This window comes from Electrona antarctica (assembly GCF_951216825.1).
Source record: "Electrona antarctica genome assembly, chromosome: 13".
In the NCBI taxonomy this organism is placed as follows: domain Eukaryota; kingdom Metazoa; phylum Chordata; class Actinopteri; order Myctophiformes; family Myctophidae; genus Electrona; species Electrona antarctica.
In genome coordinates this window covers 38,457,779-38,473,287 of record NC_136794.1, presented here as the reverse complement: position 1 = coordinate 38,473,287, position 15,509 = coordinate 38,457,779, and the positions used below count along the sequence as shown (strand labels likewise).

The 15,509-nt window shown below is 43.4% G+C and overlaps 1 protein-coding gene across 1 annotated transcript in view; it reads right to left on the bottom strand.

Moving 5' to 3' along the window:
- ttn.2 (titin, tandem duplicate 2) overlaps positions 1-15,139 on the bottom strand; it is a 267,448-nt gene extending 252,309 nt beyond the window's left edge. The window contains exons 1-2 of the mRNA XM_079517777.1: positions 14,913-15,139; positions 948-1,051 (exon numbers count right to left, since the gene is read on the bottom strand). Of these exons, the coding sequence (XP_079373903.1) occupies positions 948-1,038 (91 nt within the window). The 5' untranslated portion in view covers positions 1,039-1,051; positions 14,913-15,139. The remainder of the gene's footprint in view (positions 1-947; positions 1,052-14,912) is intronic.
- Between the last annotated feature and the right edge of the window lie 370 nt (positions 15,140-15,509).

The following is a 15,509-nucleotide window of genomic DNA, read 5'->3' as shown; positions in this document are numbered from 1 at the left end:
CCATAAACCTCTTTGCCTTTTTTTTTACTATTTTGAAAAACATTTTTGAATAGTTCAACTAGCCAATCTACATTGACACGTTGTGAGCTTGTAGACTGGCCATTTTAACTATTCAAAAATGTTTTGCAAAATAGTAAAAAAAAGGCAAAGAAGTTTAGGGATAAGGGGTTTAGCAGTCACAAAAATGGAGCTAGAAATATATTCATAAAAGTGTTCCCTTTACAAACAGTCCTATTGGATATTATAATATCCATTATGTATTATTATATGTCTCCACCAGTGGTCCGGGGACCACCAGTGGACCTTGAGGAGGTTCCAGGTGGTCCCCAGTGGTCCGGGGACCACCAGTGGACCTTGAGGAGGTTCCAGGTGGTCCCCAGCTAAATGATGGAGAGTTGCTAACCAAATGGACCCTGATTAGATCTTTAACTCTTGGGAGAGTAAAATTAAATCAAATCCCTGGTTTCATTTGTACGCTCTCAAGTAGTTAAATTATTGTTAAACATCTGCATTACTTCATTTACAGGAAGTCTATACACAATTAGAGAATGTAGAAGAATTGTTATTTTGATCAACGTTTGCCTGTTATCTCTCCTAATGGTACCAAAAGAAGTGACAGTCTTCTCTCACCAAATGCTATTGAATTAGCCATTGAAAAATAGCAGATCTACAAGCTCATAGCGCGGCACCAAGTGCCGCGCTACGAGCTTGTAGGTCTGCTATTTTTTTTAAATCGTGAGCACAAATCAACATATTTTCAGATGGGGGTCGGGTGGCCAAATACATATAATTTTTGGGGTCCTTGACATGAAATATTGAGCACCACTGATACAGAAACATAGGGTATTTCAGAAAACTGTCAGGATTAAGAAGACATTTTCGACGTCAGGCCTAAATGTGTTAATAAAGCATGAAAATCAGATTAGATAAAAAGACGGCGTTCTTACCACTAACTTGAGCCTCAAACGTTGCGGCACTACCCTCTAGTGCCACAACGCTTTGCAGCGGCTGTGTAAACGTTGGCGCCTGTGTAGACATGTTGGTCGGCACCCTGGGCAGAGAAGACAAGGAAGCAAATGGTCAGGAAAACACACACACACTCACGCAACGGTCAATTTACAAGTCAGGCACAGCAGATGGTCGTATCCAGAGTGACTCAAGGCCTATTCATACTCCAATTTTTAGGTGTGAAGGTAAGAGACTCACCACTCACCCAAACACACCTCTCTGTTTTTACTAAAACTACAACATGACGTCACTGAGCCGCGGTGGTAAGAGACTCACCGCTCACCCAAACACACCTCTCTGTTTTTACTAAAACTACAACATGACGTCACTGAGCCGCGGTGGTAAGAGACTCACCACTCACCCAAACACACCTCTCTGTTTTTACTAAAACTACAACATGACGTCACTGAGCCGCGGTGGTAAGAGACTCACCGCTCACCCAAACACGCCTCTCTGTTTTTACTAAAACTACAACATGGCGTCACTGAGCCGCGGTGGTAAGAGACTCACCGCTCACCCAAACACGCCTCTCTGTTTTTACTAAAACTACAACATGACGTCACTGAGCCGCGGTGGTAAGAGACTCACCGCTCACCCAAACACACCTCTCTGTTTTTACTAAAACTACAACATGACGTCACTGAGCCGCGGTGGTAAGAGACTCATCGCTCACCCAAACACGCCTCTCTGTTTTTACTAAAACTACAACATGACGTCACTGAGCCGCGGTGGTAAGAGACTCACCGCTCACCCAAACACACCTCTCTGTTTTTACTAAAACTACAACATGACCCAAACACGCCTCTCTGTTTTTACTAAAACTACAACATGACGTCACTGAGCCGCGGTGGTAAGAGACTCACCGCTCACCCAAACACACCTCTCTGTTTTTACTAAAACTACAACATGACGTCACTGAGCCGTGGTGGTAAGAGACTCACCGCTCACCCAAACACACCTCTCTGTTTTTACTAAAACTACAACATGACGTCACTGAGCCGTGGTGGTAAGAGACTCACCGCTCACCCAAACACACCTCTCTGTTTTTACTAAAACTACAACATGACGTCACTGAGCCGCGGTGGTAAGAGACTCACCGCTCACCCAAACACGCCTCTCTGTTTTTACTAAAACTACAACATGACCCAAACACACCTCTCTGTTTTTACTAAAACTACAACATGACCCAAACACGCCTCTCTGTTTTTACTAAAACTACAACATGACCCAAACACGCCTCTCTGTTTTTACTAAAACTACAACATGACCCAAACACGCCTCTCTGTTTTTACTAAAACTACAACATGACCCAAACACACCTCTCTGTTTTTACTAAAACTACAACATGACCCAAACACGCCTCTCTGTTTTTACTAAAACTACAACATGACCCAAACACGCCTCTCTGTTTTTACTAAAACTACAACATGACCCAAACACGCCTCTCTGTTTTTACTAAAACTACAACATGACCCAAACACACCTCTCTGTTTTTACTAAAACATGACCCAAACACACCTCTCTGTTTTTACTAAAACTACAACATGACCCAAACACGCCTCTCTGTTTTTACTAAAACTACAACATGACCCAAACACGCCTCTTTGTTGTCTCCACCAGGCCGAAGGCATGGGGAGAGAGTATGTTTTGCACTCCGTCCGTGTGTCCGTCCTTCCGTCCTTCCGTCCGTCCGTCCTTCCGTCCGTCTGTGAACAGCTAATCTCCGGCATCGTTAACCCGGTCGATGCCAAACTTTGCACACACACTCCCTGGATGCCAACGATGAACCTCTGCCCCACATTTTCCAGAACGGCCTGTTATAGCGCCACCATGAGGCAGCTTTTCACATGTTTTACCTAAAACTGCACCGATCTGCGTGAAACGTTGCATGCACACTCCCTAGAGGCTAAGGACAAACCTTTGACCTGCATTTTCCGCATCTGCCTGTCATAGCGCCACCAGGAGGCCGACTTTTGTAAAACACATTTTTTGATATTACTCCTCCAGATTCTGTCCAAAAATCTCACAAATCGTTACACAGTATCTCTATAGTCATGTGCTCAAGTCGGATCTGTCCGATATTTCATATTCCATCCTAATTGGCTATAATTGGCTTTCACAGTTTGCAAGATTGCCCCGTTTTGAACAAAAGCCTCAAATCATGAACGCAGCATGCAATTTACGTGAAATCTTTCACACATTTTCTTACTAGGCTGAGGAATATATCCCACCCTTTTCACATTGGCCTGTTATAGCGCCACCAACAGGTTGATTTCTGCAAAACACATTTTTGGAACAAAATGCCTCAAATCATCAATTGCCATCAAAGGCGTATGAAGAAATGGCACCCTTTTCACATTGGCCTATTATAGCGCCACCAGGAGGCCACAACCTGACCTGACCTGGTGGAGACCTGTGCCCAGAAGGGCACTTTTTCTAGTTTTTACTAAAACTACAACATGACCCAAACACGCCTCTCTGTTTTTACTAAAACTACAACATGACCCAAACACACCTCTCTGTTTTCACTAAAACTACAACATGACGTCACTGAGCCGCGGTGGTAAGAGACAGAGGTAAGAGACAGAGGTAAGAGACGGTGGTAAGAGACACCCAAACACATCTCTCTGTTTTTACTAAAACTACAACATGACGTCACCTTCCACAAGAGCTAGAGCTGCACAATCCATCGCAAATGTGTTCCTTCATCGCAATATCAACATGCGCACAACAGACAGCTTGAACTAAATGGTGTATTAAGGCGTCATGAATTACTATACTATAAACTATAGTTTTCAGGTTTATATTCTTTTCAACAATCCATGGAAGCTATAAAGGATGTTTTTGTCTAAGTTTTCAGTAAATTCATTGGCAACAGCAGCTGTAGCCATGGGTGCAATGTTTAGTTTTCAGTAAAACCATGTTGCATTGACTATTTCGCCAACAAATACAAACTGGACTAAAATGTTAGGGAGGGACTAGTGGAGAATAAGTCATTTTAAATGTTAAAAAATACACAGCATGCAGCCAAATGTAAATCAGGCATTACGACGCCATCAAGGCACCGCCAAAATATATTTTAGTCGACTATAATCTTATAGGCCTATTATATTTAGTCGACAACATTTTTACTAAAACTAAAACATTTCAGATGACTAAAAAACATGAGAAAAACTAAATAAAATTGTACTCAAAAGACGAAGAAGAACACTGTTCTTGTCCTATCATCTAAATTTATTTTCCAAGTCCCCAGATTAGATGTGTGGAGATCTCACTGCCTGGCAACACAACATTGACATCAATTACAACAGGTCGCTTCGAAGGAAGCAATCTGATTGGTTGAAACAGTCATCTAGCCGTGCTTCAAACGAGCATAATGGAACGCCTCAGAGAGGGTTGCTCGACCGCAACGACATGTAACGGCTTAACTCAGGTGGTGTACAGAGTCAGTACAGTAGGCCTACATCAGTTTACAAGACACTCTAATGATCGAAAGTACAAAATCAGAGACAGTGTTATGAATCCTAGTCAACAAACAGTATAAGAACATTCTACCCTCTTCTACCCTCTTCTACGGTCTACCCTTCTACCCTCTTCTACCCTCGAGGTCCCAGCTTACACGGTAAGCTGGGACCCGTGGCTTATTGCTTTTCTAAAACGGTTACAAACATATAGTAATATTAACCCAATACAACTATTAAATTCACAAAAGTAGCTACGCTTTGCGCCCACCAGAGCGAGCCACATCACTTCCTTGTTTTGCTTGGCAAGTAGACTATTTGACGGGAGAATAGCGCTTGATGTCTTTACAGGGCTGCCTGGAGCCACACATTCACAGTCATATGAGTGCGGGCGGTGCTTAGACGCCTGCACGGCCAGCGTGTGTAAGGCAATCAAGTGCTCCCCTTCTTCAGTTCAGCTACAGAGCTGCGGGATCAGCTGGGAATGATATGAAGTGATTGAAGGTGTGGATTATTGTGGATTTTACATTTTTACATTTCTATCTCTGAGACCCCCAATATATATATATTGTAAAATCACTGTTAATTTAACTCTGACAGTGTAACAAATGGAACGGAATGGTTCCATTTGTTAGACTCTCTGAGTTACAGACGCATCAGGGTCCATTTGGTTCCATTTGTTACACTCTCTGAGTTACAGATGCATCAGGGTCCATTTGGTTCTATTTGTTACACTCTCTGAGTTACAGACGCATCAGGGTCCATTTGGTTCCATTTGTTACACTCTGAGTTACCGACGCATCAGGGTCCATTTGGTTCCATTTGTTACACTCTCTGAGTTACAGACGCATCAGGGTCCATTTGGTTCCATTTGTTACACTCTCTGAGTTACCGACGCATCAGGGTCCATTTGGTTCCATTTGTTACACTCTCTGAGTTACAGACGCATCAGGGTCCATTTGGTTCCATTTGTTACACTCTCTGAGTTACAGATGCATCAGGGTCCATTTGGTTCTATTTGTTACACTCTCTGAGTTACAGACGCATCAGGGTCCATTTGGTTCCATTTGTTACACTCTGAGTTACCGACGCATCAGGGTCCATTTGGTTCCATTTGTTACACTCTCTGAGTTACAGACGCATCAGGGTCCATTTGGTTCCATTTGTTACACTCTCTGAGTTACCGACGCATCAGGGTCCATTTGGTTCCATTTGTTACACTCTCTGAGTTACAGACGCATCAGGGTCCATTTTGTTCCTAATTATCATTTAGCTGGGAACCCCCTGGAACTCCCTCAAGGACCCCTGGGGGTCCCCGGACCCCACTTTGGGAACCACTGGTGTAAGTAGTGGACAATAGATCCAGTATAAGTAATATTATAATTATTTGCATGCTGAAAATAGACGATCTACAAGCTCACAACACGACGCGTTGTGGGCTTGTAGATCGTCTATTTTCAGCAAGTGAAAAAAAACAAGTATCAAGGCCCGCCAAAATACATTTTGTTCGACTAAAACAACTGTAGATTTAGTCGACTAAAATCGTATGATATTTAGTCGACTAAAACTAGACTAACACTAAGACATTCCACTGGTGACTAAAATGTGACTAAAACTAAATGAAAACTACTCAAGAGACTATGACTAAAACTGAAATCAAAATGTTGCTGCCAAAAACAACACTGTAGGAGAAGGACAGCAGCTAAACAACATGATACAGTATCTAAGAAAACAACAGTATCTTTGCCAGGCTGGGTGGCCTACCCACGGGATGTGTCAGTCACACACCCTAAACATTTTGTGACGCCAGCGACAGGCATAAGATAGAGAGAAACGCACACGCACACATTTTGTGACGCCAGCGACAGGCATAAGATAGAGAGAAACGCACACGCACACACGCGCACACACGCACACACACACAAAGTTCTGGCTGGCATTTGAGGTCAAGCAGAAATTAATCTAAAGCCCAAACCACACCAAAGAGTCGGGTCGGGACAAAACGTTTGTTAAGCTAAACTGGATTTGGGCTGCCAGTGTAAACTGTAAACTGGATTTGGGCTGCCAGTGTAAACTGTAAACGAGGCCTAAAGAGTTCACCAATGTGTCTCTGTCGGGTGGAAACCTCACATGTTCAACACTGTTACGTTTAGAGTTCACCAACATGTCTCTGTCGGGTAGAAACGTCACATGTTCAACACTGTTACGTTTAGAGTTCACCAACGTGTCTCTGTCGGGTGGAAACCTCACATGTTCAACACTGTTACGTTTAGAGTTCACCAACGTGTCTCTGTCGGGTGGAAACCTCACATGTTCAACACTGTTATGTTTAGAGTTCACCAACGTGTCTCTGTCGGGTGGAAACCTCACATGTTCAACACTGTTACGTTTAGAGTTCACCAACATGTCTCTGTCGGGTAGAAACGTCACATGTTCAACACTGTTACGTTTAGAGTTCACCAACGTGTCTCTGTCGGGTGGAAACCTCACATGTTCAACACTGTTACGTTTAGAGTTCACCAACATGTCTCTGTCGGGTAGAAACGTCACATGTTCAACACTGTTACGTTTAGAGTTCACCAACGTGTCTCTGTCGGGTGGAAACCTCACATGTTCAACACTGTTACGTTTAGAGTTCACCAACGTGTCTCTGTCGGGTGGAAACCTCACATGTTCAACACTGTTACGTTTAGAGTTCACCAACGTGTCTCTGTCGGGTGGAAACCTCACATGTTCAACACTGTTACGTTTCAGGGATCAAATTCAAAAGCATCAAAAGTAGCAGATCTACAAGGATGTATACGTGGTGGTATTTATGATCACATCAAGTAGGACATTCATTTACCAAAGAACACAAAATGCTCAACTCGGCTCAACCCTGCATGTGATCGACAGATACAAACCAGACCTCTCTACTTCCATCCATCCATCCATCCATCCATCCATCCATCCATCCATCACATGCATGCATGCGCACACACTCTAATACGATCTCTCATCATCGCAGACCTCTCTGAACCTGACGTTCTCACAACTCACTATTTTGTACGACAGGATATTAAATATTACATTTTATTAAAGATGGAGTGCCACAATTTTTGTATTTTTCCAGTTTTTCATGTGTCTATGAGGTGACAGTACTTCATTAGACACCCTGGAGTCGTTTTTATGTGCAATGATGTATTAACTTTGTATTTCGGGTTTCTTCCTGGAGGCTGAACCCTTGACAGTCAAACGTGCCAATGAAAAAAACAGTAATATAGTGACATCACACTATCATACAACTACAGCTGTGGGTGCGGCTTAAGTTCAGGTGGATCACCACCCATCACCACCCACCAGGCAAACCAGGCATACTTAATGAATTGGTGGGGGTGCCCACATAAAAACGACATTTTAACAAATACTGTACACTTTTTTGAAAAAAATACATAATGATCATATTTTAGGGTGGAAAATAATCATGGCACTCCATCTTTAATGACACAATATGAAGCTACAGTAGTAACAGCTCCTTCATACTGGGTGGGGTTGTAACATTGGTGCAGAGTCAGACCACATGGGCTCTAATGCCTGGCAGGGAGTCCCTGGTTCAAATTCCCCGACGGCAGGGACGTGCACACATAGACATCAAAGGGGGCTTCAGCCACTGCCCTTTTACCCATCTGTAAAACAACTGCCCTCTCCAGACCACGAATGTAGCATTTACTACATGGTGAAATAAATGCAAACGCCACTCCTTTCCATGCCATGCTGGAAGGCAGCATTCAGGAGAATAGCTTTTTCCCCCTGAAGTCTCCTGAACTTGGAACGCAGCATTTTGCGTTGAACAAATCTGTTTAGAAATCCATGTCGTTACACACCGCATCTCCACTAGCTAAAGAGTGCTCCACTAGCTAACGCGACGCGTTGAGAGCTTGGAGATCTGCCATTTTTGTCCAAAAGTGCCCTATGGGGCCCAGCCCTCATAATGTTTTCTGCTACCTATTACTGTTAGCATAATAAACCATATACTGTATGGACATATACCTTGGGCCATCAACATGACAGGGAACACCCCCAACTCTGCCCAGGTTAGTTTCGAGGGCCCCAAAACCCTGTTTTTGGTACATGATGTCTCTGGCGAAATTATGTAAATCCAAATGTTGATGTACTGCAACTACTAACTAAAATAAATAAATACAAGTTTAAAATGTGGCATGGATTATCCAGACACATAGGGGTAAGTAAGTAGCAAGATAGATTTATGGGGCATTCTACTTTAAAATATCACCCACAACATCACCAGAAACAATAAATAAATAAAAATACTGTTCAGCTCTACAAAGAAAAAACACAAAGACACATGGGGCAGTATTATGCGTGTCTTAAGTACCAGGTCTTATTACTTAACTTAAGACCTGGAGGCGTGGTCAATGCTGTTTGGCCACTCAGAATAGCCAAATGGCATTGATCACGCCTCCAGGTCTTAAGTTAAGTAATAAGACCTGGTACTTAAGACACGCATAATACTGCCCATGGTCTCTAATGCCTGGCTGGGAGTCCCTGGTTCAATTCCCGGCTACATCACTCCTTCCTAGTCTGGGAGCCATGGGGCTCAGCCCACCAGAAACTAAAAATAATAATACAAATACTGTCCGCTTTACAAATGCCAATAAAATACGATTAATCTCCAGCACTGTATGGTGAATGTCACTGCCTCACTTACATAAAGATGCTTCATAAACAATTTGAGCCCAAGATGACCTTTCTATCTTGAACATTATTACTCTTTCTGTGGCCATACTTCTGCACTAGAACTCAAATCGGATAAATTAATTTGCAGTCACTACAGTAGAGCCTCCCAGAGGCCTAGAATGTAACGATAGGTTCTCAACATACAGTATATTCTGCTATCTGAAGGTAGAAACATGATTAGTGAAAATACAGCGGGAACACTAATGCTTTTTAATGGAATTCACTATTCAACAAGTGAACAAGTAAAAAAAACAACTGCAAATAAATAAATACAGATATAGGAAGATACAACAGAAAAAGTTAATACTGTATGACAAGGGGAGCTTGTAGATCTGATATTCACTGTATGACAAGGGGAGCTTGTAGATCTGATATTTACTGTATGACAAGGGGAGCTTGTAGATCTGATATTCACTGTATGACAAGGGGAGCTTGTAGATCTGATATTTACTGTATGACAAGGGGAGCTTGTAGATCTGATATTCACTGTATGACAAGGGGAGCTTGTAGATCTGATATTCACTGTATGACAAGGGGAGCTTGTAGATCTGATATTCACTGTATGACAAGGGGAGCTTGTAGATCTGATATCCACTGTATGACAAGGGGAGCTTGTAGATCTGATATTTACTGTATGACAAGGGGAGCTTGTAGATCTGATATTTACTGTATGACAAGGGGAGCTTGTAGATCTGATATTCACTGTATGACAAGGGGAGCTTGTAGATCTGACATTTACAGCACACACGACCAGCGTGAAACTAGACCATAAAGGCTTGACGTCGTGGACCACCTGGTACGTGGACCACCTGGTACGTGGACCACCTGGTACGTGGACCACCTGGTTTACCACCTGGTAAACACCATAAACAGCCTCTGGGCACTGTGAGCAGTGGTCAGATAACTAGTTACATTTACTTAAGTACTGTGCTTAAGTACTGTACTTAAGTACAATTTTACTCAAGTACATTTTGAATTCTGTACTTTTACTTGTAACAGAGTATTATAATATTGCAGTATTGATACTTTGACGTATAAGTAAAACCTTTGAGTACATTTTTCCACCACAGCCACTGACACACAGGAGAACCGCAAGGTTCCCATGCAGTTCGAACCCGGGCTCCCCCAGAGTTAGTGAGCAAGACTCTGAACCCCTAATTGCTCCTGATGTGCTGGTTGGTGCCTTGCATGGTTTCCTCTGCCATCGGTGTGTGAATGTGTGTGTGAATGGGTGAAGGTAATGCACAATCATTAAAAAAATAAAAAAAACAAAAACCCAGAGATTAAAATAGGGTGCATTTTGCATCCCAAAACGCAGTTTATAGTTAAGGGACGCAATAAAACAACGACCTCTGCATCCACGGGATGCATTACTGTACTACTGCACTGTTTTTTATTCTAGTTTATTTGGTAGCTTTAGTTATAATAATCATTTCTTCTTCTGTTTTCTACATGAATATAACCACATTATAACCATATAAAATGAAACGGGAGTTAAATGCTGCAATTTCTAAAAATAAAAAAGGCAAAACGTTGTTGAAGAGGGACTCATAAAATGTCACTGGGACTCATTTCTAAAAGACCATCCCTGCATCCTGGGACTCATTACATTGATTGAAAACCTATTTACAACCAGTGACAGAGACATGAGGACACGCAGCAGATGGACTGACGGACTGACTGACTGACTGACGGACAGCGACACACACAGGGACAGTCCCCACGACACCCCCCCCTCCCCCCTCCCTCCCTCCCAGTAGGGACAGCTGGTCCCATAATAAATCACTTTAAGCCATTAAGGACCGGAACGCATCTGCTTTTAACCACTATATACTTTAGCTATTGAAAAATAGCAGATCTACAAGCTCGAGCTTGTAGATCTGCTATTTTTGGGGAAAATCGTGAAAATATATGGCACAATTCATTGAATTGTATATTCTTTCAGAGCGAACAGTTTTTAAATCAAATCTTTGCCTCTTGCATCATGGGAGTCCCTGGAACAACATATTTTCAGATGGGGGTCGGCGGCCAATTACATTTAATTTTTGGGGTCCTTGACATGAAACAGTTTGAGAACCACTGACATCAGAAACATGAGGTTTATCAGGAAACTGTCAGGATTTAGAAGAAGACATTTTGTAGAATCTGGTATCAGTCCTAAATGGGTTAAAAACCACCTTAATCCTCCGCCCGTTAACATTAATTAAATGTCAACGAGTCGCTAACTGTGTCCTATAAACACATATACCCATGTTCTCTCTTTCCAGTTTAGATTAAACGGTAATTTGAGGAAACATAATTATTTTTTAATACGTATAATGCCCCCTGCTTGCACCATTGAAATGGCAAAACAAAATATTCAGTTGTCTGAATATTTTGGGCACTTTGTCGCTGATTTGCATGTTTGTTCAAATAATAATAGTCTGTCAAATGAACTGTTGCAAAACACTCAAAACACATACTGAATTTAAAGGACCGAGGTTCATGTTTTAGGTTGTTATTAGAGAAAGTGTTCATTTTCTTTCGTTTTAGGGAAATTACAACTGGCCACAAAAGATCACAGGATCTATTGAATGTGTCAAACTGACATATTGAGCCTATGACACACAGTGTGGCTTCCCCCCAGTAGGCCTCCTTCACATTCAGTAGATCCTGTGATCCTCTGTGGCCAGATGTAATTTCTTGGGGTCTAGTAGGACTATAGTAAATAAGTAAATAAATCGTGAAAATTGTGTCGCAAATTTGGAATATGTGTTCTTTCAGAGCGAACGTTTTTAACTCAAATCTTTGCTTCTGGGGGGGGGGGGGTCCCTGGAACAACATATTTTGAGATGGGGGTCGGCGACCAAATACATATAATTTTGTGGGTCCTTGACATGAAAATGTTTGAGAACGACTGACATAGAAACATGAGTTTTTTTCAGAAAACTGTCAGGATTTAGAAGACATTTGTAGAATCGTCCTCAGGTCTAAGTTAACTTTCAGGATTCACAGTCCAAAACTACCAGATCTGCTACCTGTTTAGAGTGTGGTGTCATAAATGAACTTAAACAAAGAAAGAAAGATAAAATATGGAGAGAAGAGGTTGACATAATGCTAGTTTAATATTAGACACACACACACACACACAGCTAGTTTAATATTAGACTCAAGTTGAACCGTGGCCAGTGAACGAACACACACACACACACACACACACACACACACACACACACACACACACACACACACACACACACACACACACACACACACACACACACACACACACACACACACACACACACACACACACACACACACACACACACACACACCGTGGCCAGTGAGTCCTGGTGTGCAGGTCGTGCAGGTCATGCACACACACACACACACACACACACAAGGAAAGCAGTATACCAATATCATACCAGACCGTACATGTTCAATGATTTCAACTTTGTGTGTTTGTTGGTAAATGAATGCCCAAATTCGTCATAAAACGAAGCCACTGTGAGCTTGTAGAGCTGTGTTTTTCCACTGTGAGCTTGTAGAGCTGTGTTTTTCCCCCGCTAACTTTGGAAAATATAGGGCGTTCTTCTAAACCTGGACATGAGTCATCGACACAACGATCACATCTAGAACCTTCTTCTAAACCTGGACATGAGACAACAGTACCGAAACAAGGATCACATCTAGAACGTCAGACGAGTATAAACGATCAACCACATTAAAGAACTAAAACCTTACATCTATATATACACACTTAAGGCCTATTCATACTACAGTTATAGATGGTGAGGTGACCACCGAGTAAGAACAGTTTTAGATGGTGAGGTGACCACCGAGTAAGAACAGTTTTAGATGGTGAGGTGACCACCGAGTAAGAACAGTTTTAGATGGTGAGGTGACCACCGAGTAAGAACAGTTTTAGATGGTGAGGTGACCACCGAGTAAGAACAGTTTTAGATGGTGAGGTGACCACCGAGTAAGAACAGTTTTAGATGGTGAGGTGACCACCGAGTAAGAACAGTTTTAGATGGTGAGGTGACCACCGAGTAAGAACAGTTTTAGATGGTGAGGTGACCACCGAGTAAGAACAGTTATAGATGGTGAGGTGACCACCGAGTAAGAACAGTTTTAGATGGTGAGGTGACCACCGAGTAAGAACAGTTTTAGATGGTGAGGTGACCACCGAGTAAGAACAGTTATAGATGATGAGGTGACCACCGAGTAAGAACAGGCCTCCTTTAGCTCAGTGGTTCCCAAAGTGGGGTCCGGGGACCCCCAGGGGTCCCTGAGGGAGTTCCAGGGGGTCCCCAGCTAAATGATAGTTAGGAACCAAATGGACCCTTATGGGTCTGTAACTCTGAGAGTGTACAAATGGTTCCATTTGTACACTCTGAGTTAAATTAATATTGATTTTACAATATAAATTGGGGGTCCCAGAGATAGAAATGCCATTAAATGGGGTCCGTAGACTAATGCATGTCAAACTGGAGGTCCAAACAGGTTGAGAATCACTGCTAGAGCCGTAAACATCTTGTCTCATGGGGGGTCCCTGGAATATCTTTTGGGGGTCCGTGGGCTAATTAGTGTCAATTTGGAGGTCCTTGACGTGAAAAAGTTTGGGAACCCCTGCTGTAGCAGAAACTGAAACTAGTAGAATTAACTAGTAGAATAGGCCTTCTTTAGCATTCATGATAGGCTTGTAGATCGTCTATTTTGGCCTCAGCAGCAGCTGCTGTTTAACTACGTTATCCAACTCCATCACAGCTGGGTGCTATTCTCTGCCGCCATGCAGGGCCACATCCACCATTTAGGTGTGTGTGTGTGTGTGTGTGTGTGTGTGTGTGTGTGTGTGTGTGTGTGTGTGTGTGTGTGTGTGTGTGTGTGTGTGTGTGTGTGTGTGTGTGTGTGTGTGTGTGTGTGTGTGTGTGTGTGTGTGTGTGTGTGTGTGTTCCAAGTGGACCCCTCACAGGTCTGTAACTCAGAGAGCTTTAATAACACATGTAACCAAATGGACCCGTAAACAATAAATCAGCGACCAATTCAACATTAATCAGAACAATTAGAGGTTCAGGACGACAGGCTCACTTCCTTCCGACCAGAGACCATAGTGAGAGGGTTCTGCCACTTAAAGCCAAGCCAGTCTAAAAATACCCCCCCCACCCAACACCCCCATGGTGGTTTGATTGACAGCCACCATGTGGCACATAGCTGGAGGTACAACTGATACCCTCCTCTCTGCCTGATTCCCTTAAAAAGCCATGGCGGCCTCGCGGCCCAGAGGCCTCTCTGATGCTATCACTGGGCTATTCTGGGACAGGCAGGTCCCTCCAGCAGACACACTCACTCTTCACACATACAGCTCCTAATAAATAACCTTGAAAATGGAATTAAATCAGCAAAGCACCCCGTACGTACAAACAGCCTTTTAGATGAAAAATAAAGACAGCTTTTTCCAACAGAGAAAAGCGAGCGAGCTTTCTAAAGGCCTTAAAGGTCAACTCCTCCCAACACTGAAGCTCTTCCCGATAGGAAGGTAAAAACCTTAACTGTAAATGGCGTTTAGAAAGCTAATAATGAGTCACTGCCTCTGTGTGGTGGTGCTCAAAGCAGGTGTGTGTGGGGGGGACCCCCCTGCCATAGGGGGGTCCAGGGACAGGTTCAAGGGGGTCCCCCGGTCGTGCCAAAGCTAAAGGTTTAAGTTTAAAAGACACTTACTTGTTTCCACAAGGATGCCTTTAGAGGAGTGGGCTGTGCCCAGGAACGCTGTGTCGTAGAGAACTATCTCCTTATCCACAATGTGTTGTCGGCAAAAAAATCCAAATGAGAACGGTCTGAGCCTCGAAGGAAACCCCCCAAAAAACAAAACTACACGAGCACAAAGCAGTGTAGTTCTGTTTTTCTCTCCCCGACGCAATCTCCCTACACCCGAGGCGAGGCTGGGAATGCACTGCTCAGAAGTGGCAAGAGGGTGGCGTTACTTTATATACCCGCCGGGCTGCGCCGCATCACCGCCGCAGCCGGGAGCGCCATTGGCCGGTTCCACCCAGCCCCCACCACCCCACCCCCCGCACGCCGGCCCCCCCGTGGGGTCATGGGAAAAAGAAAAGGGAGGCGGCCATTTTATGCAAGCTCACAGCAGCTGTCACTCACTTTACTTTACTTTGACAAAGTAAAAGTATATCCCAGACAGGCATGCAGAGGTGAGGGGATGTGTGATGAGCAGACAGACAGACAGACAGACAGACAGACAGACAGACAGACAGACAGACAGACAGACAGACAGACAGACAGACAGACAGACAGACAGACAGA